We start from the raw sequence: 21,686 nt of genomic DNA, 5'->3' as shown, positions 1-21,686 counted from the left end.
ATTTTATTTTATAGAAAAAATACAGTTTTAAAGTTTCTCCTCTAAGATATGTCTCCTATTTATAGGAAAAAAGATATATTGATATGAATGGACAAATAAGAAGATAATTTGCTCTTTTGCCTAAAAATAACTGCTGTATAGTACAGAATAAAAATGGGGAAGAATAGCCAACTAAGTTGTGTTTCGCAGGCTTAAAAGATGTCTCATCTGGAATCTAAACAACAAAAAGATTGACTTATTGATAATGAGTTTCCAAATGTTTCTGTTTACTGAAAATTTTTACTTTTAAATATTCAGGTCCTTGTAAAGCTTCCTCAAGCTATATCCCCAGTTATGTGAAAGAGAAAGGTTTCTGTCTAAATACTAGAAAAATGAAGTGGATGAAAAATATATATTGACAACATGACAAAATTCAACTAGAAATCTAGTAGTCCTTTCTTCTATTATGCATATCATATATGAATAGATAGAACATTTTATTAAATAGTATATATAATCCTAGATTAAATTTGGGAAATTATGCAGTGCTTGTGATTCTAAACTGTCCCATTTTACATTTTTTACCCACTCCCCAGAAAGTCCCCTTTATTTTCGATAATATATTAACGAAAACTTATAGCTAGAAAATATGAGATTTCTTGATTTGAGAAGACTAAAAATTACTAGTTACAAAGAAGGGTCATAAACAGATGCACAAAGGGTGTAAATAGGCTGCACAGTGTCAATTGTGACTTCTATAGTAGAAATTTTATAAAATATAGCAGAAAGGATATACTGGAATAGAAATAGGAAATAGGAGTATCATATACTGAGAATGACAGAGAACAATATAATGTTGGTTATCCTGAGCTATTGACAGCACCAGGAGAAGACCTTTAGCTTTTTGTTCTATGATGCATGGATCTACATCACAACTGAGGAATTAATTGATCATTTCTCTCTCTTCTCATCTTTAGTTGAGTAACCTGACTGAGATACATGATCAGATCAGTGGTATGGCTCGATGTCCTTATAGTCCCCAACATAACTCCACAGCCCTACTTACTTCTGGTGGGGAACTGTATGCTGCTACAGCCATGGATTTCCCAGGAAGAGATCCTGCCATTTATCGAAGTCTGGGGATCCTTCCTCCTCTTCGTACTGCTCAGTACAACTCTAAATGGCTAAATGGTAAGCATTAGATTCCCTTTCAATTATATACTTTATTTTCTGCTTCACAATTTCACAAAAACTCATTTTTCTAACAACCAGAAATAATAAATGTTTGAATACTGAACGAAAAATAGTGAGCATTTAAAGCTATCACTTGGCACTTTAGTCTTACCTACAAGATAGACCTAAAACCATTAAGAATGCTAGTAGCTAAAGTTTGACTATCAAGTAATAGAGGTAAATCTAGGTTAGAGTCATCTTTAAATGACTCTATAAGCTCCACATACTTCAATTTTAAATAGTTGTTTTATTTAACAATAGTTGTTTTTTTAAATCTTTATTAATGATCTGGGAAGGAGAGTAACCAGCTTTTTAATGAGATTTGCAGACACTGCTACATTTGAGGGGAGGGGAAAGTGATATTTATAAACTCCAGAGTTGAAGGGAATATAACAGATATGGGAATATAGGAAATATAACAGGGAATAAGGGAATAAAAAACACCTAGAGAGGTCAGAAAAATGAAGAAGAAATGGAATGGTTATTGAGAATTTGCTTGGAAAATATCTTACTATTAAGTCTTGAGAGAAATAGTCCAGGAGAAGGGAAGCATTACTTTTTCCCATAAGTCTTCTGGGCCTGTATCTGAAATATTGCATTCATTTTAAGCTACCTCAGCACTAGAATTCTCAAGATAAAATCAGAGGCCATTTACTGAGGAACAAAAAATGATTAAAGGGTTAGAAGAATTAACTTAGGTGGAAGAATTGTAGGAGTAAAATATCTGGAGCTTAGTTAAGCAGCAATTAACAGAAATATTCACATGCCAAGGAGACAAAGGCACTATTTTTGTGAAAGGGAACATAGATTGAAAGAGTGGGTTGTTATTGTGATTGGGGTACAGAAGTTATATTCTTCAGTCTCTTGTACCTTTGGTTATTCCCTCCCCCTCCAAATGATCCCTAAGGTTCTATTATCATATGGTGTATATACTGTATATACATCCTTATCATATATATATATATATATATATATATATATATCACATATATATGTGTGTATATGTATGTGTATCAAAGTATCAGAATCTTTTTTTTCTGGAAAATAAAAATAAAGTCATTTTATCTGAATAAGGAGGATGATTCTTAACAGCCTTGGTCTTCTTGTTGGAGAGAGATAAGTTCTTCCCAGTAACTATAGGGCTATGTATTGGGAATATATACATATCCTTCATGCTATTCATATGGTTTGGCTTTTTTTTTGGTTTTTTGGTTTTTGCAAGGCAGTGGGGTTAAGTGGCTTGCCCAAGATCACACAGCTAGGTGTGTCTGAGGCTGGATTTGAATTCAAGTCCTCCTGAATCCAGGGCTGGTCCTCTATCCATTGTGCCACCTAGCTGCCCCTATTCATATGGTTTTAAAATTAAATTTAAATTTTGAAAGTCATGATACTTGAAAACTATTAATAAAAAGGAGAGAAATCTTAGGCCATGGTTATTATATTTGTTAATTTAATAAGAGTCAGAGGTCACAATACATTTATTCTCCTTATTTCAATGTATGAAGCCCAGTGATTTACTGAATTAATTTTAAATACAAGAAATACATAGGAGTATGTGTGTGTATGTGTACACACAAATTTATCTGTGTATGTGTACACACAAATATATTTATGCACATATGCATATGTGTCTATATTTCACTAAGAGTTAGTGTTTTGTTGCTAGATAAACTATTTGAATCAAAAACTGCAGTTTTTAAAGTCTCCCTTGTGGAAGAGAGAATTCTCTCATTATTAAGTTCCCATTAAGGTGAATTGTTCAGTATTGCATCCAAAGGGCACAATGAAATGTTCCCCTAAACAGAAATGTTTAACTAGATTTTCTCCATTAGCACTGGCTTTGTTAACTGGTTTCAGGTGCTCTACGGATGTTCACATTTTGACTCTGAAACTTTCATTTACTTAGATCTAAGTTGTTCCTTTTTATTTTTCCCATTCAAGGAAAAGTTTTAGCTTAGAAAGGGAGTCTAAAGTGCTTGTAATTAGAGCTTTCTAAAATCAAGTCAAATAAAAGGGTAGGTGTAATGCTTTTCTCCTTCACACTCACTCTCCATCCCTCTCACCAGCTGGGAGACCCTTGAGAGTATTAAGGAAAAGTCATTTGAGTTAAGTCATTAGTTGCAGGGTCCATTAATTTACAAATCTTGGTTTGCAGTCACCTGATAGCAAATCAGATTATCAAATACCATCACTCCACCAATAGGAAGTCTTGTCTATTGAACAGTGAGGTGATGAAATGAATACACACAGTGGGGGAAAGAAATAGGTCATGGTTTGGTTTTCTAAGGGATAAATATTATATTCTGTATAATGCTAACAACATATTTCTTCCTAAGAATTTAAAAGTATTTATTAAGCTCTTACTATATGCCAGTTCTAGAAGTACCAGAATAAGAATAGATAATGGAAGCATTCCCTGTTCTCAAGGAACTCAGATTCTAATTGGGAGGAGGTAACACATGAAGGATAGTTCATACCTGTGTTCAAATATGGCAGATGATGAAGACCCAGAGCAGATTGCTCTGAACTAAGAGGAAAATGACTTCAATGCTTATAGTGAAGTTAAGGTTAAGAGATAATTCCAGTAGAGGTAGGAGTACTTGATGGTAATTGAGCCATGAAGAAAGATTGGGCAAAAGGATATCTGTGGCTTTCCTCAGAAACACTCGAGTATTGCTGCCTGTCTTTCTTTTGCTCATTGGTATATTGGTCAGTATTTCTGTCTAAAGCAAGAAGTTTAATTCAAACTCTAATAGGGGGTCAGTAAAACCTATCCTTTCATCAGCAGCCATTAACAAGTTATTCTATTGTTCTGTCACATATTTACTGAGTTTTAAGATTGTTTGTTGCCTCCAAATCTATAATCCATATGTCACCTGGTCCTTTTCATTTAATTTTTAATTCTCATAACCAGTCCTCAAAAAAAAATTCTAAACAAGATTTGAATTTTTGGTTCTGCCTCTGACCCTCTGACAGTTCTATTTCTCTGACCAAGGCTCCATTCTCTATACTTGATCTCCATATCTGGTTTTCTACTCTTGATAAGGCTGAGCCTTATCACTGAACACTGACTCTTGCTTATCTACATGGACCCTAAACCTTACCATTCCCTCTGGGTAATATTGGCTTTGGCCTTTGATTTATCAAATTTTGTATTGATGCTCATGTACCACTTCCTTCTGCATAAACTGTCTTCCTTGTTATGCTGTCTTTCCTATGTAGCATAAGACCTGAGACAGTTGGATTCACTGACTGTCTTCTCAAATCCTCTGGTCTACTGCTATTCATTGATGTTGCAAGGGGCTTATTCAAGTCCAACTACATTAGCATTTAACTAAAGATATTTGCAATTTCTTTTAAAAAGAAAAAGAAGGCTTATGGATAAGGGAAGTGATGGGAAGATCTTTAATCAAACTAAGAGATGGGCTAAGGAGAAGTGAGAGCAGAGCTCATCTTTCATAAGCCCAAATCAATAAGATGGTCACAGAAAGAACCCAGGGGATCATGGAAACACAAACCCCATGAATGGATAATTAGATTCAAATATATCCAAGTATTGGAAAGATCAGAATGATGATATGTATTAGAAATGGGGTTTTACATATTAATGCTGTTGAAATTAAGGGAATAGCTGGTAGAGAAGGGAAAGGGAAATTTTGATATCTCCTCTTTGATTTAAAAAAAAGAAAAGGGGGTGGCTAGGTGGTGCAGTGGATAGAACACTGGACCTGGAGTCAGGATTTTCTGAGTTGAAATCTGGCCTTAGACACTTAATAATTACCTACCTGTGTAGCCTTAGGCAAGCCACTTAACCCCATTTGCCTTGCAAAATCCTAAAAGAAAGGAAAAAAGGAAAATTACATATATATATATATGTATTTATATATATATATATATATATATATACAGAGAGAGAGAGCATAAAAGGATGTTTATAAATGAAGGCATAATAATAAAACAATTCTAGAAATTATGAATTGAGTAGGATAAAAGGAAGACTTTGGGATCTGTGTGAGAAGACTGGCATCAGGTAAGCTTAATCAAAGACAATACTAAAAAAAAATAGACCTTAGTTTATGACTTAAGAGATAATGAAACATCTCTGCAGAAAGGTGGAGGTATATGATTACAGTAAAATAATAGTTTTTCCACAAAGATAGATGAGGTCACTTAATCAGTTGTTTGCTTAACTTTTTCTTTCTTTTTATTTTTTTAAAGGTAGAGTTCAACTCTGGGTCTAGGTTGTGAGGTTTATGTATGCAGAAATGATTATGATATAAAAATAAAAGGCATCATCAAGACAATTTACAATAATAAAATAAACATTATAGAATTTATCAGCAGTTGCCTGCTCATCCTTTAAAAGTAGTATACTATTCTCTGTATTTAGCTTTGTCTGGTTTCACCACCTCCCCCTTCCTGTGTTGGAAAGGAAAATTGCCTCAACAAGCATAGTCTGAAAAAAAAAAAGAATCTAACTAGCATTACAAAGGATGGTCAATTGAATTCTTGTGCTCACCTTCCCTTTCCCAATATTATGTAACTATGCACAGTTGGATTTTCATAACCTAGGTTGCCCCTTTATCCTGAGAACAGCAAGAACCTTTCTTTGAAAGCATGTATAAAATTAATGAAATATACCAAATACTTACATAGTCTTTTCAGTTTTGCATTGTCCAGTCAAAGAAACATATCCATAGAGTAAAATGTAGCTTTATATAACCTAATCTCATTTTTTAATCTCATGAAGGGAAGAACAAATAAGAGGTTCACCATCACCTCTGAGACTTTATGCCAAAGAAAGATATTTGACTAAAAGTATGTCTTTGCAGACTTTGTGTCTTTCAACTGGTATGTGGATGTACCTGTCTTGTCTATTATGGACCTACTGGGTGCAAAGTAATATTGCTGATAACTGTCACAGCAAGAATTTCATTGCTAATAAGGGTATTCAACTAAGTCTGAAAGTTTTAAAAACCTTACACTGGAAAAATGAACAAACTGCCACTTAGCAGATTTCATTTTTGAAATCTGCACACTGGATCTAAGGAAAAAAAGATAGGATATGATAGTAGACTTCTATTTAACAATTTTTTGTCCTGAATAGGTTGAATTTCTGAATTTTTCTTGTGAGTGGCTGCAAGACAAAGGATTTGATGGTTGCTTTTATGTCAATTTACATTTGTAGCAAAACATACAGAAAACATTTTACAATGTTGACACTGTCAATCACAGATGCTCATTTGAAACTGTAACTGTCACATTATTTAAGTGTGAATTTTGGCAAAGTTAAAAATCCTTGAGCTGTTACTCAGAAACCCTAAATCATTATTTAAACTGCTTCTGTCAATAAGAATCTTAGAAGAATGAGAATGGTAGTAGCAAAATGAATCATCTGTGTTTTGGATTACAAGGTTCAGAAATGGGATAAGCCTGGAGAATACAGAGTAGGGGAAACTTTTTTACTTTCAATATATAATAGTTTTCAATATAGAGGCATACTTTTTTATTCAATAAATAAAGTGATTTAGATATAAATTAGATTAGGTATTGATTCTAAGGTTATAAAAAACAAAGAAACATTTGTTTTGTAAATGAGCAATACAATTCGTAGTTCAGCTTGGTGAGGACTAAAAATTTCTAATGTTCCATATTCTCCTGTGATGCTAAATGACTTTGAATCTAGCAATTGCAATATATCAGAAGAATTATATTTACAAATTACCTTAGGAGAAGGAAAAGTCATACTGTGGCTATAGGATATTGCCATTAATAATAACTTATAAGTGTATACTTTGAGAATTGGGACAGGTATAGATATTACCTGTGAGACGGGTACAGATATTATTAACCCCTTTTTGATGGTGTGTATATACTATATAAGAGATCAAATATCCAGCCTATGCTCATAAAGGCAATTGTTGGAGGTAGGATTTCAAGTTTTAAATCCAAGACAAGCACATTTTTTATAATACTCAACTACCATGATGTTTTTTTGGCACAGCAACAATAACTTTTGAATAATAAATGATATAAAAGGCATTATCAAGGATATGTATGCTTGGACAAAATGAAGAATTTTTCCATAGCAAGAATGAGCATTAAATCTAAGCAAATGGATTTTGCACTGAAATAAGTAAGATATTGAAGGAACTAAATACTGTCCTTTGGTGGATACATTTTTGGAAGATTTACAGAAATGGGAAAAAAATATTCCAACAGGTGAGAAAAAGAGATGGATTATAGTATGAACCAGAAGAGGGAATGCCAAAATACTGAACAGAGATTTAATCTAAACCAAATATGTTCCGAACTAATTTAAGTTCAAAGAAGTCATCAATCTTCCTTTCACCATTTTTCTCTTTAACATTGTTTAATGTGGAGGGGTGGAGCTAAGATGGTGACAAGAAGGGATCATATCTTGGCGCTCTCTCATAAATCTTCGAAACTAAGGACTTTAACTAAATTTTCAAGAGACAGAACCCACAGAGGGATCCAGGGAGGCAGTTCTCCTACTCAAGGTAACCTGGAAAAGAGCAGAAAGGCTCTGCTCCCCGGGGTGGGAGGGGTGGCTCACCAGATGGGTGGCCTGCCAGAGTGAAAGAACTTCAGCCTCCTGGAGGCAGCCCCAGGGCACTGGGAGCTGCTGCTACCTGCAGCCTGGGAGTTTCCTGAGCTACGCCTCAGGGAGCACCAGGCACAAATTGGGGGAACAGCAGGGGGACCTCTGCCAGAGAGATCACGTGGAGCCCAGCTCTCAGGGCACACAGCAAGCAACATGACCAGCACAGACCAGATCCAGGAACAGAAGCAGGCTGAGTTGGTAAACAGGAGCGCCCAAGGAATGAGCCCATTGAACCTAGGGAGGGGAGTGAAGAGAGAGAGACTGCAGAGCTCTGTCCTCTGCCCCTGGAACAAGACTCTGGGTCTCTGACCACATTCAGATCCTGATCGCAGTCTAGGCCCCCCCATAGAACAGCAGCCCCCCCCCACCTCAGCCCCATGGCAGAGGGGGGCGCTTATGGTCATTCACAGACCAGGAGGGAGGACAGAACCTCACACACTGAGACCCTTGTAGGAGTGTCCCAAAAGCTCAGGAAGCATCCCCAAAAAACAGGCTTAGGCTGGGAAAATGAACAAAGAAACAAGAGGAAGACCATTGAGAAATATTTTGCAAATGAGCCCAAGAAGGATCAAAATACTCAGTCTGAAGATGAGGAAGCACAAGCTCCTGCATCTAAAGACTCCAAGAAAAACAAAAATTCGGCTCTGGCTATGACAGAGCTCAAAAAAGACTTTGAAAATCAAATGACAGAGGCAGAAGAAAAACTGGGAAATGAAATGAGAGAGATGCAGGAAACACATGAAAAATGAAGTCAGCAGCTTAGTCAAAGAAATCTAAAAAACTGCTGAAGAAAATAGCATGTTTACAACCAGCTTAGGTCAAATGGATAAAACAATTCAAAAAGTTACGGAGGAGAATTATGCTTTAAACCAAAAAATGCAAAATTAGAAGAAAATGTGAAATATCTCATTAAAAAAAACAACTAATATTGAAAACAGACTTAGGAAAGATAATTTAAAAATTATTGGAATACCTGAAAGTCATGATCAGGAAAAGAGCCTTGACATCATTTTCAATGAATTACTACAGGAAAATTGCCCTGATATTCTAGAAGCAGAGGGCAAAATATAAATGGAGAGAATCCACCCTCCCCCAAGAAAGAGATCCCTAAAAAACCAACCCCTAGGAATATTATAGCCAAGTTTCAGAACTCGCAAATCAAAGAGAAAATACTACAAGCAGCCAGAAGGACACAGTTCAAATATTGTGGAGCTGCAGTCAGGATCACACAGGACTTAGCAGCAACTACATTGGAAGCTTGTAGGGCTTGGAATACAATATACCGGAAGGCAAAAGAACTTAGAATGCAGCCAAGAATCAACTACCAAGCAAGGCTGAATGTTCTCTTCCAGAGAAAAAGATGGACTTTCAATGAACCAGGGGAATTTCTAGTGTTTCTGTTGGAATGGCCATAGCTGAACAGAAGGTTTGATCTTCAGATAAAGGACTCAGTTGAAGCATAGAGATTAGAGGAGAAGGGGAAAATATGAGGGACTTAATGACGATTAACGGCATGTTTTCCTGCATAGAAAAAACGACACTGATAATACTCATATAAACCTTCTTAGTTAATAGAGCAGGTAGAGGGAGCTTTTATAGTTGAAGCACAGGAGAAAGCTATATTTGAAGATAAAATATGGTATAAAAATGGAGCCAATAGAAAAACGGGAAATGTAATGGGAGAAAGAAAAAGGAGAGGGTGAATAGGCCAAGATATTTTATATAATAAGAATCTTCTTTATTACAATGAGCTATTGCAATGATATGGAAGGTGGGGAGGCAAGGGGGAATGATGGAATCTTGGCTAGGAGAGGAGACAGCATATATACTCAATGGGGTATAGGCATCTGGAGTAAGAAGGAGAGAGGGGGGACAGGGGGAAGGGGGGGATGTGAGTCATGGAGGAGAGGATAGACCATGGGGGGTGAGTGGTCAGATATAACACATTTTCTTTTTTACTTCTTACAAGGGTCTGGGATTGGATGGCCTGTCCGGGACCATAGGGCCAGCTGGATGCTGGGCCTAAGGGGTGGTATGGGGCCTCAGGGCCTCTTGGCCCCAGGGCCAGGGATCTGTCTGCTGTGCCACTCAGATACCCTACAGCAGACTCAGAGTGAAAGGAAAGAGAAAATATAGTACATGGTAGTGGAGAAATGCAAAAGGAGGGAGTTGTGATCAGCAATGGCAACTTTGGAAAAATATGGAAATAAGTTTTGTGATGGACTTATCATAAAGAATGTGATCCACCAGCGACAGAGGTGTTGGTGTTGGAACAAAGACTCAAGCACATTTTTTATTATTATTATTTGGGGGGGCTGCAGGGCAAATGGGACTGGGTGGCCTCCCTGGGGCCTCATAGCAGGGTGATCATTGGGCGTCTGAGGCCAGATGTGGACCCAGGTGCTCCTGGCTCAAGGGCCAATGCTCTGTCCGCCACCCAGCTGCCCCTACTATTATTACTATTTTATTTTATTTTGGGTCCTTTTTTCTTTTTTTTTTTTCAGGGCAGTGGGCTTCGGGTGGTTTGCATGTCACATGGCTGGGTGATTGTTGAGTGTATGGGGCCAGATGTGGGCTCAGGTGCTCGTGGTTCCAGGGCTGGTGTTCTGTCCATTGCGCCACCTGACCATACCTACAATTATTACTATTTTTTTTTAATTTTAATTTTTTTTCTCTCCCCTTTATAGCTCAAGCAAGTCTATGTTTATGAGGGGGAGGGAGTATTTCATTTATTCTTTAACAAGAATATTTTATTAATGTAAAAAAAAAACATTTGTACAAAATGAGAATAAGCATTAAATTAAAACAAAATTGTTTAATGTGTTTGAGGAATACCATAATTCAGGGTCAGTGAATCAAGTGCTATAGGAGTCAGGAGATTAGCAGCTTTTATTTTTTAAATGATTTATTCTTACTTGCAAAGTTCTATTTCTTTTTATGTGTAAAACCACCATAAATAATCAATTATCCTTTAAAGGAAATAAATGAAATTCTAAATCACTAGAATATTCATTTGTTCCAGTAACAGAAAGACTGTCATGCTATAAAGCTTTTCCTCTAGGTGTTTTATGTAATATCAACATTAACAATAAAAATCATGGTCTTCTTTCAATTGTTTAAATGACTAATTTAAAGGAGAGACTTACACATCTAGGAAAAAAAAACAACCATAACAAGAAAAACAGTATAAATGAGTACATGATGAGTTGAATATGTTAACCCTGTGGGAGCTCTTCAAAAAAGTAGAAAGTTACTATAATTAATTAGGGAGACTGCATAGACATTCAGAAATCAGCCACAAAGCTTATACAGACAATGGTAGTACACCAAGTAATCCCAATCTCCATTTTCTAATTATGGAGACCAACCAATCTTATCTTCAACTTTCACTAATCTTGACTTCAACTTTGTGTTAGGAAACTCGGAAGTTACAACTTCATTACTGATAAATAATTAAAACCTCTAATAATGATAACTAAAATTTCCATGGAGCTTTATGGATTCTAAAACATTAGATAGATAGATAGATAGATAGATAGATAGATAGATAGATAGATAGATAGATAGATAGATAGTATCTCAGTGTATTCTCACAACAATCCTGTGAAGTAGATGGTATAATTATCCCTGATTTATAGATGAAGAAACTGGCTGAGAAAGGTTTGAATATGTTCAGGGTCACATATCTAGGAAGGGACTGATCTGTGAATCAGTTCTTCTCAACTCCAAGTTCAGCAACCTGCTCTATTTCCTAGCTAATTATTTATTTACTAATATTGGCTTAGAATTGTCATATTTAAAAATATTTTTCTTTCAATTAAAGAGCTATTTTTATGGTTTTATGTTTTTAATTTATACACACGATTTAAATTTTACCCTCTTCCAAACCAGCAAATCATCCCTCATGACATAGATTGAAAAAAGAAAGAAAACAATACAACTGAGCCACACATCTACTGTAGACTGAATATGATAGTATGATCAATCAGTCAACCAATAAGCATTTATTAAGCCCAACTGTTTATCTAACATTTTACTAAAACTTGAGAATACCCCCCAAAGTTTACATTGTAATTTAAGAGAAAATATCAAAATAGCAAAGAATGACTTAGAAAATTATTAAAACGCTCCCTCTCATTCCAGTTAATCATGGGGTATGAAGAAAGGTTCAGCTGATATTAGAAAGGATGGCCATGTTGTCATCCAATTGTGTAACTGTGTATATCTATATCTATATCCATACATCTATGTATATTCATATATGTTTGTTTATACAATGTTATTTTTTTTCCTTCTCTTTGCCAAGATCAGGTATGGTTATTATAATTAAAAATTCAAATTTTAGTTATTTTCATTCTTTACATATTATTTTTGTACATATATATGTTGTTTCTATATATAATACATGTGCATATGTACAGACATCTATCTTCAAAATATATTTTTCTGGTTTGTAATATTAAAAAGATGTGAATTGAATAGTAAAGTCATTTCCTAGAGCTATTAAAGTAGTATTTATTAATATTATTAATTATTAAAAGTAATTTTGCTTGAAGAAAAATCTGATCTGTACCTGACTCATGAAAGTACAATTCCATCATGATGAAAAGTGTTTTATGGGATATACTGATTATATAGCTTTGTGCTTCATCCAGATAGCTGACATTCTTAGATCTGAGCATACCCGGATTTATATAAACTAGTTTGCCCTTTATTGTGGGAACAGTAAGAATCTTGTTTTGCAAAGTCCCCATAGCTAATACAGTTTGCCATAGGCATAAATAATCTACATAGTTTTTACTTTGACAATTTACAATAACAAATTCTTACTAAAATATGCAATTAGTACCAGTTATGCACAGGTGTGTATCTGAAGAAAAAGAAAATGCTCAAGTAAATTTGCTTAAAGGAGCATTGAAAGATAAAGGGTTTATAATGAATGGTAAACTTTATTTTTGAATATCAAACATGATGACCACATGCGTATAATATGTATAAATAGTGCACAGGGTTCAGATTAACATCATCATCCTTAGCAACACATCTGTTTGGAGTGTTGACTATGTAGAGGACATAGTGTTAGCAGCTAGAGATTCCCAGAGAAATAAAATATATATAGTCCCTGCTCTCAAAAAGCTTGAAGTATAATACATGTATATTTAAAGGAATGTTTGTTAAATGCCAAGAGTTTCTCCCTATATATTGTTAAAACCTCAGTGTTGTACACTTGTGTGTTCCATCGGAATTTATTTTGCCAGGACTAATTCCTTCAATAATGATCTCTGTAGAGATCAGGGAATGTTCTTTGCTTTTCTTTCTATCTTCAGAGTTTAGCACAGTGACTGGAAATTATAGCTCAATAAATATGCTTGTTGACATGACTAAAATTTTCATGAAATAAAATCACTGAAAACTGAACCGTAACTTCTCATTAGCTTATTTTAATACCCCTTATGCTATTGATTCACCTTGTCCTCAAATAATAGTTAGTGGTGTTCCTTTCATTTTTTTTTATTCCAAATTGAATTACCTGTTATGAATGGATATTGATAGCTAATAAGTAGAACTTTTTTACTTTGGAAGTGTGATTTTGTGAGAGTTTCAAAACATCATATACTTTATTTTTCCTCTTTTGCTAAGTTTGATTGTTTATGTTTGGAATTATAATGTTCCAAAATTCCCTTATTTTACCCCTGAAGATGGATATAGAGAACATAGAAAGGGTTTAGAGGAGAATTGCAAAGTTTGGTAGAAAATTTGAATTACTTGAGAATTATGACTAATGAAGAAAAGATTAAGATGATGATTGAATTCATTCTTAATATCTATCTATCTATCTATCTATCTATCTATCTATCTATCTATCTATATATATATGATTTTTACTCAGCCAGGCTCCAACATTTCACTTTCCCATCCCACTCCTCAACCCCCAAAGAGAACATAAGAAAAGAAAAACCAATTTTGCAAACGCATATATGCTCATCCAAAACCCATTTTCATATTATATATGCCCTCCAGAATTTTGTCTGAATTCATTTCCCTATCCAGGTGGTGTACAGCATATTTCTTTTTTTTTAAGATTTTATTTATTCTGAGTTTTACAATTTTCCCCCTAATCTTACTCCCCCCACCAGAAGGCAATTTGTCAGTCTTTACATTGTTTCCATGGTATACAATGATCCAAATAGAATGTGATGAGAGAGAAACTCCCCCACCACCTTGGTTAATCCATTCTAATTTTCAAAGAGTACATGGTTTAGGGTTTTGTTTTGTTTTTGTCTTGTGCTAAGCTGTTAATTTCCTTTCCATTTTTCTTCTTTAGTTCCCATTTAGTACTTACGTTCAATTCATAAAATATTTTTAACTCTTTAAAAATGAAGGGGTTAGGTATTTCATGTAAATGACAAACTATTTAATCAAGAGGTATTTATTAAACTCTTTCTATGTGCCCCATGGTAGTTGAAGTTGGGTAGATTTAAAGTTTATACTAAGGAAAAAAAGAAGCATATTCTGCTATCACTATTGGAAAGAATTGTGTTGTGACATTGTAGATTTCCCTTCACGAAGAGCTTCTAGAAGAGTTTGAACATTTCTTGGATCTCTTTCAAATTTGAGATTTTTATTTTCTGTGATTAGTACATCATAAATTAATTAACTCTCGGAAGATTTTGTTGTAATAATTTCAACACATATTTCAGTAAAATTTTCCTCACAGATCTGTTTAATTAGACATGTTTATTTAAATAGCTATAGTTCCATTTTTTATGTTTACTATTATAGTATCTTGAAAAAACTAAAGTATCTCCATATTATACATTTGTTTTACATAACACATTATTTTTAAAAATATTCATCCATTTCCATGCTAATTGATTCCATTAAAATTTTGGAGTCTAAAAAGCTAAAAAAAATAAAATTACTTGTGATTTAGAACTTTCAAAGAATTTAATAAAAATATCAATTCCTTCTTAATTTAATTAAAATTATTTTACAATCCATGAATTTGAGTCAATACTACCAAATGTAATTCTTCCTAAATTGTGACTTATTTTGAGGTGGTTTTATTTTCAGAATTTTTCTTTGATTTTCATAAAATATTTTTGCTTTCTCAAAGTTCTTATTTTCTTAATCAACTTACCGTTTTGCCCCAAGAAATACACACATTTTTTCAAAAATTGAAATACAGTTTAAAATTGTGATTGGACATACAGAAATTTGCTTTATATGTAGCATTTCAAAGTATATTTTTCTATGAATGTATGTATTATTTAAATAATACATGTTAGATTCATATGCATTAATAATTCATATCATTCAGATCCACATAATTAATATTTCATATTCCAATGCTAATGAGAGTATATGTTTATATGTATATACACATATCTTCATACTCATGAAAATATTACAGAGTCAAAGGATTAATGTATATTCATATCATTCATATTTATATGTATATATTAGATATAAATATACACACACAAATATATAGACGTATATAGATGTGAACTATAGATATTTCAGATTCCATTTCAGATAGATCTACAACTATATATTCATTTATAGAATAATTAATTCATACATTCATTCCCAACAACTTCCTTTTTACTTGATCCATAAGTGTATACCACAAATATCTATACATATATATATAATATACATTCACATGAATTTATGAATATACCATTATGACAAATGCCATTATAGAAATATAGACAATTTCTTTTGGTTTAGTTATTTTCAGTTATGCTCTCTTCATGACCCCATTTGGAGATTTTTTGGTCTGAGATCCTGGAATGGTTTGCCACGTCCTTCTCAAGCTCATTTTACAGATGAGAAGACTAAGGCAAACAGCGTTGAGTGACTTGCACAGAGTCACATAGATAGTAAGTGTCCAAGGCTAGATTTGAATTTAGATAAATGCCTGGAACTCTTGTGACTGTGCTGTAGAACTGGTACTCTAATATAGTTATAATATGAACATTTATTTACTGTGTACTCTGTGCCAGCCACTGTGTGAAGCACTTTACGTGTATTATTTCATTTCATCCTCACAAATACCCTATGAAGTTATTGCTTTGATAATTACCATTTTTGCAGATAAGGATAGATGATAGAAATTAGAAAAACCATAAACAAAAAAAATTCTATTACATAAGATATACATGAATACTTACACACTTATTTTAATTTAATTTTGGAGATAACTTATAACAGTTTCATGCTAGTAATCTCAAAAAATTTTTCTGTGTTCAAAATATGTTTAGAACATTTCTCAATGTATATGTCATAATTAACTTTGAAAGGCTTTTAATGTTTACTATTTGATAACCATTTTTTTATTTTGATCAAGACTAGGTAATTCAACCATTTATTGCAGAAAAGTATGGGTTATATTAAATATATATATATATATATATAAAAGCATAAAAATTACAAGTAAAATATGAGGAAAAATTTAAAGAATATGAAGAATTATTCAGTAAAAATGCCTGCTTAATGTCAGCATCAACTATATTCATAGGCTTTTTTTCCAAGAAATAGCCTGAAAACCAAGAGTTCAAGGCCAGATGTCTTATATCAGTATTAGCTACTTGGAACAGATTTTCCCATTGTTTAATTTAAGTTCATAACTGCTAATTTTGATATTATTTATATTAACAACATTTCTTTAATATATCATTTTAAAGTTCATAAAATACTTTGTAAACTTATACAACCATTAAAGTTGATTTTATCTCATCAGTCCATTGCTAAAACTTTTTGCCTTAAGTTGGGATGCAAAATGATTTTTAATGAAATATCTTATGTGTGCCCTAGGCAATATTATCAAGTAAGCAAATTAGCTTTTTTTATTTTTGGCCTTCTCCTTCACTATCAATAGTATTTTCCTCTTTGTCACTAAATCTTCTACATGGTATAGATACATGAGTTGAAGAATTATTTCTATGGACTGTTCATGCATAATATTCTACAGCGTAATTATTTTTAATCTATCACATTTTTTAACAGGTGAGGAAAATTAAACCTTAGAGAGCCTATGATTGGTCAAGTAATATAAATTTTAACTCAAGAAATATTTGAATCCTCTGTGAATTCTTATAAAATCAAATGAATTATTTCATTTCATAATTTAATGATGCTTTTATGTAAATGAATGTGCATATCTTACGCATATACACATATCTTTCATACCTTACATGTTTCATTCATTGAAGAAGGAATATGCTTCTATTTTCTTAGTATTTGATATTTGATAGTCCTCCTCAATAGTCATTTGCCCTTGTAAGCACTTTATAAACATTTACAAAATTGATTGGAAAAACAAACCCATTTTTCATGTAGAATAATTTTCTCCTTTCTACATAACTTGTGTAAGGGTAAAAATTGAATTAATAATTTAATTGCTCCCAGTTTAATGTAACTCACAGTATATTTTACACCGGAGGTTCTTAAAATGAGGTTTATAGACCCAGATCCAGGGACAAATTTCATGGGGTCCATGAACTCAGATGTAAACAAATACAGTTTTATCTTCATTTGCTGCTTGCTAACCGAAATAAATTATTTCCTCTCAATTTTTTTTAAGAATATATCCTATTAAAGAGAAGAGGTACGCAACCAGATTTCCAAGGGGATCCATTGACATACATAATTAAGAACCCTACTCTGACAACATATCATTTAGGAAAATCTCTATTTAAAGGATCATTTAGATTAGGTGTGAAAAATTAGTGTTTCTTACACAATTTGTAAGGAATGAAATAGACTGACACCACAAAGCAAGTGTATTGGGATTGATTTGATCATTCTCTGTGAAGTTAGATAAAAAGAACAAGTTAGTTTAAAAATTTGGCATTATAGTAGAGGGCAAGCCTTGTGGAAACAGTTTCAGTCAAGTCCTAAGGACAAATTGCCTAGTATTTGGGTCCTAGATGCTATAGAGAGGAGATATTTTCCATCTCCTCTCCCCACCTTGACTAGGAAATGACCCTGTGAATTTCAGAAGTTTAGAAGGATCCTAGAGGTAGCCCTGGAAAATCTGATGTAAGAGTGAACATAAGATTTGGCAAATTATATTGATGCAATGAAACTTCACAACTTGATAAGGAACTCAGAAGAAAGATTAGTCATATTTATACTGAGTTTCCAGGGGGGAGGGGGCTCCATGGAATCCTTGTAGTCACCAGCATCTGTGACTTTCCCTTTTGTCAGTTGTCTTCTGCAAGCTGACCCTTTACTTCCCTGAATTTTGTATATACTTTGTGATAGCCTGGGGTATTGTTATTTATGAGTGTTTTCATTATACTACCTTAGTAAATACATTTTAAAAAAGTTAAAATAATTATTTCTTGCTAATTAGAATCTATGAGGATGGGGATTGGAAAATAATGGCTCTAGAGCCTATGCTAAATTTGAAACTCTCGAAAGAATTCACTATGTTGGTATGTAGTAGGTAGGTAATTAGTCACAGATGAGCACTGGTTCATCCTTGAACAATAGAAAGGAGAGTGAGAGTTTTGTGTAGGAATGAATATATGGGAAGATATTTGAATGCCAATTCATGATCCAAGAAAACACACTTAGGAGTAAGATATGAGGAAAAAAATCTATAGAACAGAATTCTTGGAGTTTTGAGCTGGAATCTTTTATTTTCATCAAACAAAAACTAAATTTGGAATTCTTATAAACATAATTAAGATGGATTATAAAATTGTAGTCACAAGAAAAATATAACTATCAAAAATTCAAGCAATTCTTTTGTTGTCTTCAGTGTTCTGTTTGTGAAGCTCAATTTTCTACAGTTTTTCAGCATCACCTTTTCTCCTTCCCATTGGGTACCTTGACTCTTTTCTTTGCAGGTGACTGATTTTGAATTCTGAGTTGGAAGATCAGGTTTAATAGAAACTATGCCAGTTTCATTTATGTTCATTCTTATTCTTGATTTTCTTTCTATTAGCCTCTCCTTTAGACTCTCTTGTAGTCATGGTAATGATGGTAGTGACTGTTTTATACTATACAATGATAAAATTCTGGTCTGTTCCCAAGTTCTTTCTGTGGAGAAGGCAACTATGTGGAAAATGTCATTCTGTTCTAACACAAATATAAATATGTCTAAGTAAGGTCTTGAACTAAGGTAACCAAAGGACCCAGAAAACTCTAACTTGTTATTGGATCAAACACCAAACATTTATTAAGTACCTATGATTATTTAGGCAATGAACTAAGTGCTAGGTCATTTCAGGCCCTTTCTTCTTACTAGCCAGGTGCCCTCCCTTGACTTTGATGTTTCACATTATAATGGAGACAACTGTAGTTTATCCTCATATTCAGGTGCTGATAAAAATCAAGAAAAACTCTACTAGATGGAGTACACCTTAGTCCTATGTTTATAACTGAAATTTCTTTTGCATTTTCTTTTTTGTAAGGGTTTTTTTTTTAGGTTTTTGCAAGGCAAATGGGGTTATGTGGCTTGCCCAAGGCCACACAGCTAGGTAGTTATTAAGTGTCTGAGACTGGATTTGTACCCAGCTACGCCTGACTCCAGGGCTGGTGCTTTATCCACTGTGCCACCTAGCTGCCCCCTTGCATTTTCAACAGACTCAATTTAGCATGAATTGTTTTCCCCAAAAAAGTCTCATTTTGGATAACATTCCCCCTCCTCTCTCTCCCTCTTTCTCTGCAGTCTCTGTATACCTTCCTCCTTCCTTCCTTCCTCCCTCCCTGTCTCCCTCTGTTTCTCTATTCTTTACCCTCTTCCTCTTCCCCCTTGGCAGCACAAACACACACACACACACACACACATATACACATGCAATTTTATTTGAAAATAATTCAAATTTCTTGAGTGCAACTCTAATATTCCAGGGGAAAATTTTGCTTTAGGATGAATTATTCAGTTTCTTTCCCTCTGATGATACATAAGAACTACTCTTATAATTAGGAAGGGAATCATATTCATGTATGTAAATATTTATAAAATGCCTCTGGTGTACTGTGATGCTGATATAATTTAGGTAAAATAGATGTTACTCCTATTATACATAAAGAATCTTTATTTTTGTGGATAAAAAATGATTTCTTTATTTAATTGTTCTCTTAAAATTAAAGTCATCAATCTAGAGGATTCCTCACCTCCTCCCTTGCTAAGTATGCTTTTATATGGTCAGATAGGTGGCCCAGTGTATAGAGCACTGGCCCTGCAGTCAGGAGGACTTAAGTTCAAATCAGACCTCAAACACTTAATAATTACCTAGCTCTGTAACCTTGGGCAAGTCACTTGCAAAAAAAAAAAAAACAAACCAAAAAAAATCAAAACAAACCTAGTATGCTTTTATACAGTTATTTTAGATTATTTTATTCTTTCTCATATGTTTATAATTTCACAAAAATTCTAACATTTTATAAAACAATAAAAATTGGTAGAGTTTAAATTCATCTAAGGAAGGGTTTTTATCCCCCTTCTTGACCAAAGCAAATCATTACTATTGAAATAAACCAAGAAAATATATCAGATGCATATTAAATTAAATCTTCATTATTATTTATTGTCTTTAAATTGTGATAGTTCTATCAATCCCCAGTATTCCTGCTAATTTGTTAGGTAACCAAGGTCATTAATATTTCCATAAGAGTTGACCAAGCCATGTGTATTATGAAAAGGGCAGCAAAAAGTCATTTTGAAAATTAGGCCTTCCAGACATCATTGCAATCCAGATTATTAGAAAGATATTATAGTTTTGGACCAAATATTTTTACAATAGAAAAATGGTTTTTAAAATGTAGAGTATTTATCAGGTTAAACTTGATTCAGCAAATCAATATTGCAAAGAGTCATTCATTGCTTATGAAATCCAAGGTCCTGTAATCATCACTGAGATAACAAAACTGAGAAATGATGATCCTTGCCCTCTAGGAGCTCATTATCTAGCAAATGCATTATAACTTTTACTATTATTTCCAAATCCCTCTATAGTTGAAAAGCTTCTTCATTCATTTAAATTGGCTTATATAAATTGCTTACTCATTATTAGAAACAAACTCTTAAACTCCTAACATATAAGTTAATAATTATAATTGTTAAAGATTTAGACTTTTTTGTGGTAATAGAATATTAATTATTCAAATTCAGTTTATGAAGCAAATTATTTATTCCAGCCATGTTCAACTACTATGTTAAAATTTCTTTAGTAATTTCTGTGTATTATTATATCTTCATAACAATTGCTAAAAATTTCTGTGTTTTAGGGAATTTAATTCTCATTTAGAGTATTTAGTAAATTGATCTCTAATCCAGGGAGACATGAGATCTCTTCTCATTCCCACCATGTAAATGAGCTTTGTGATTTTTGTATACTTATCTAAGCATGATATCCTCATTTTCTTCATCTGCAAAATGGGAGAGAAGGACTTATACTATTAATCCCTCATAGTGGTTACAAGAAAATAGAGTGTAATGTTTTGTATAAATGGAAATTATTATCTTGATTAACTGACTCAACAGGTTTATTTCACGATTATTATGAAGATGTCAAAACAAATGCAACAAATCATGTTAATTATATAGTACTACACAATAAATAAATGTAATTAAATAATTCTTATTATCCTTATCTCTGTATTTTTATCATTTGGCACTGTGTTCTCTATTCATTACTCCCCTTAATAACAATATGTAGGGGACCCTTTAGATCTCTCTTGGATTCCCTTGTATTCATTGTGAAATACAATGTAATTCCTTATTTATGATTTGCTTTGTAAAAGTTTCAGAAATGACAGATAATGGATTTCTGGTGAATTTCTTTAAGTAAAAACGTAACTTAAATAACAGGAAGAAACCAATATA

General features: G+C 33.3%; 1 protein-coding gene across 3 annotated transcripts in view; it reads left to right on the top strand.

The window, feature by feature from the left end:
• Nucleotides 1-21,686, top strand: part of SEMA5A (semaphorin 5A) — a 712,145-nt gene that overhangs the window by 378,705 nt on the left and 311,754 nt on the right. For all 3 annotated transcript variants that reach the window (XM_074208091.1, XM_074208090.1, XM_074208089.1), the window contains one exon: nucleotides 957-1,170. In XM_074208091.1, coding sequence (XP_074064192.1) covers nucleotides 957-1,170 — 214 coding nt within the window. The remainder of the gene's footprint in view (nucleotides 1-956; nucleotides 1,171-21,686) is intronic.

Source organism: Macrotis lagotis, chromosome X (genome assembly GCF_037893015.1).
Source record: "Macrotis lagotis isolate mMagLag1 chromosome X, bilby.v1.9.chrom.fasta, whole genome shotgun sequence".
In the NCBI taxonomy this organism is placed as follows: Eukaryota; Metazoa; Chordata; class Mammalia; order Peramelemorphia; family Peramelidae; genus Macrotis; species Macrotis lagotis.
The sequence above is the reverse complement of the archived record's forward strand: the minus strand, read 5'-3'. Positions and strand labels throughout refer to the sequence as shown.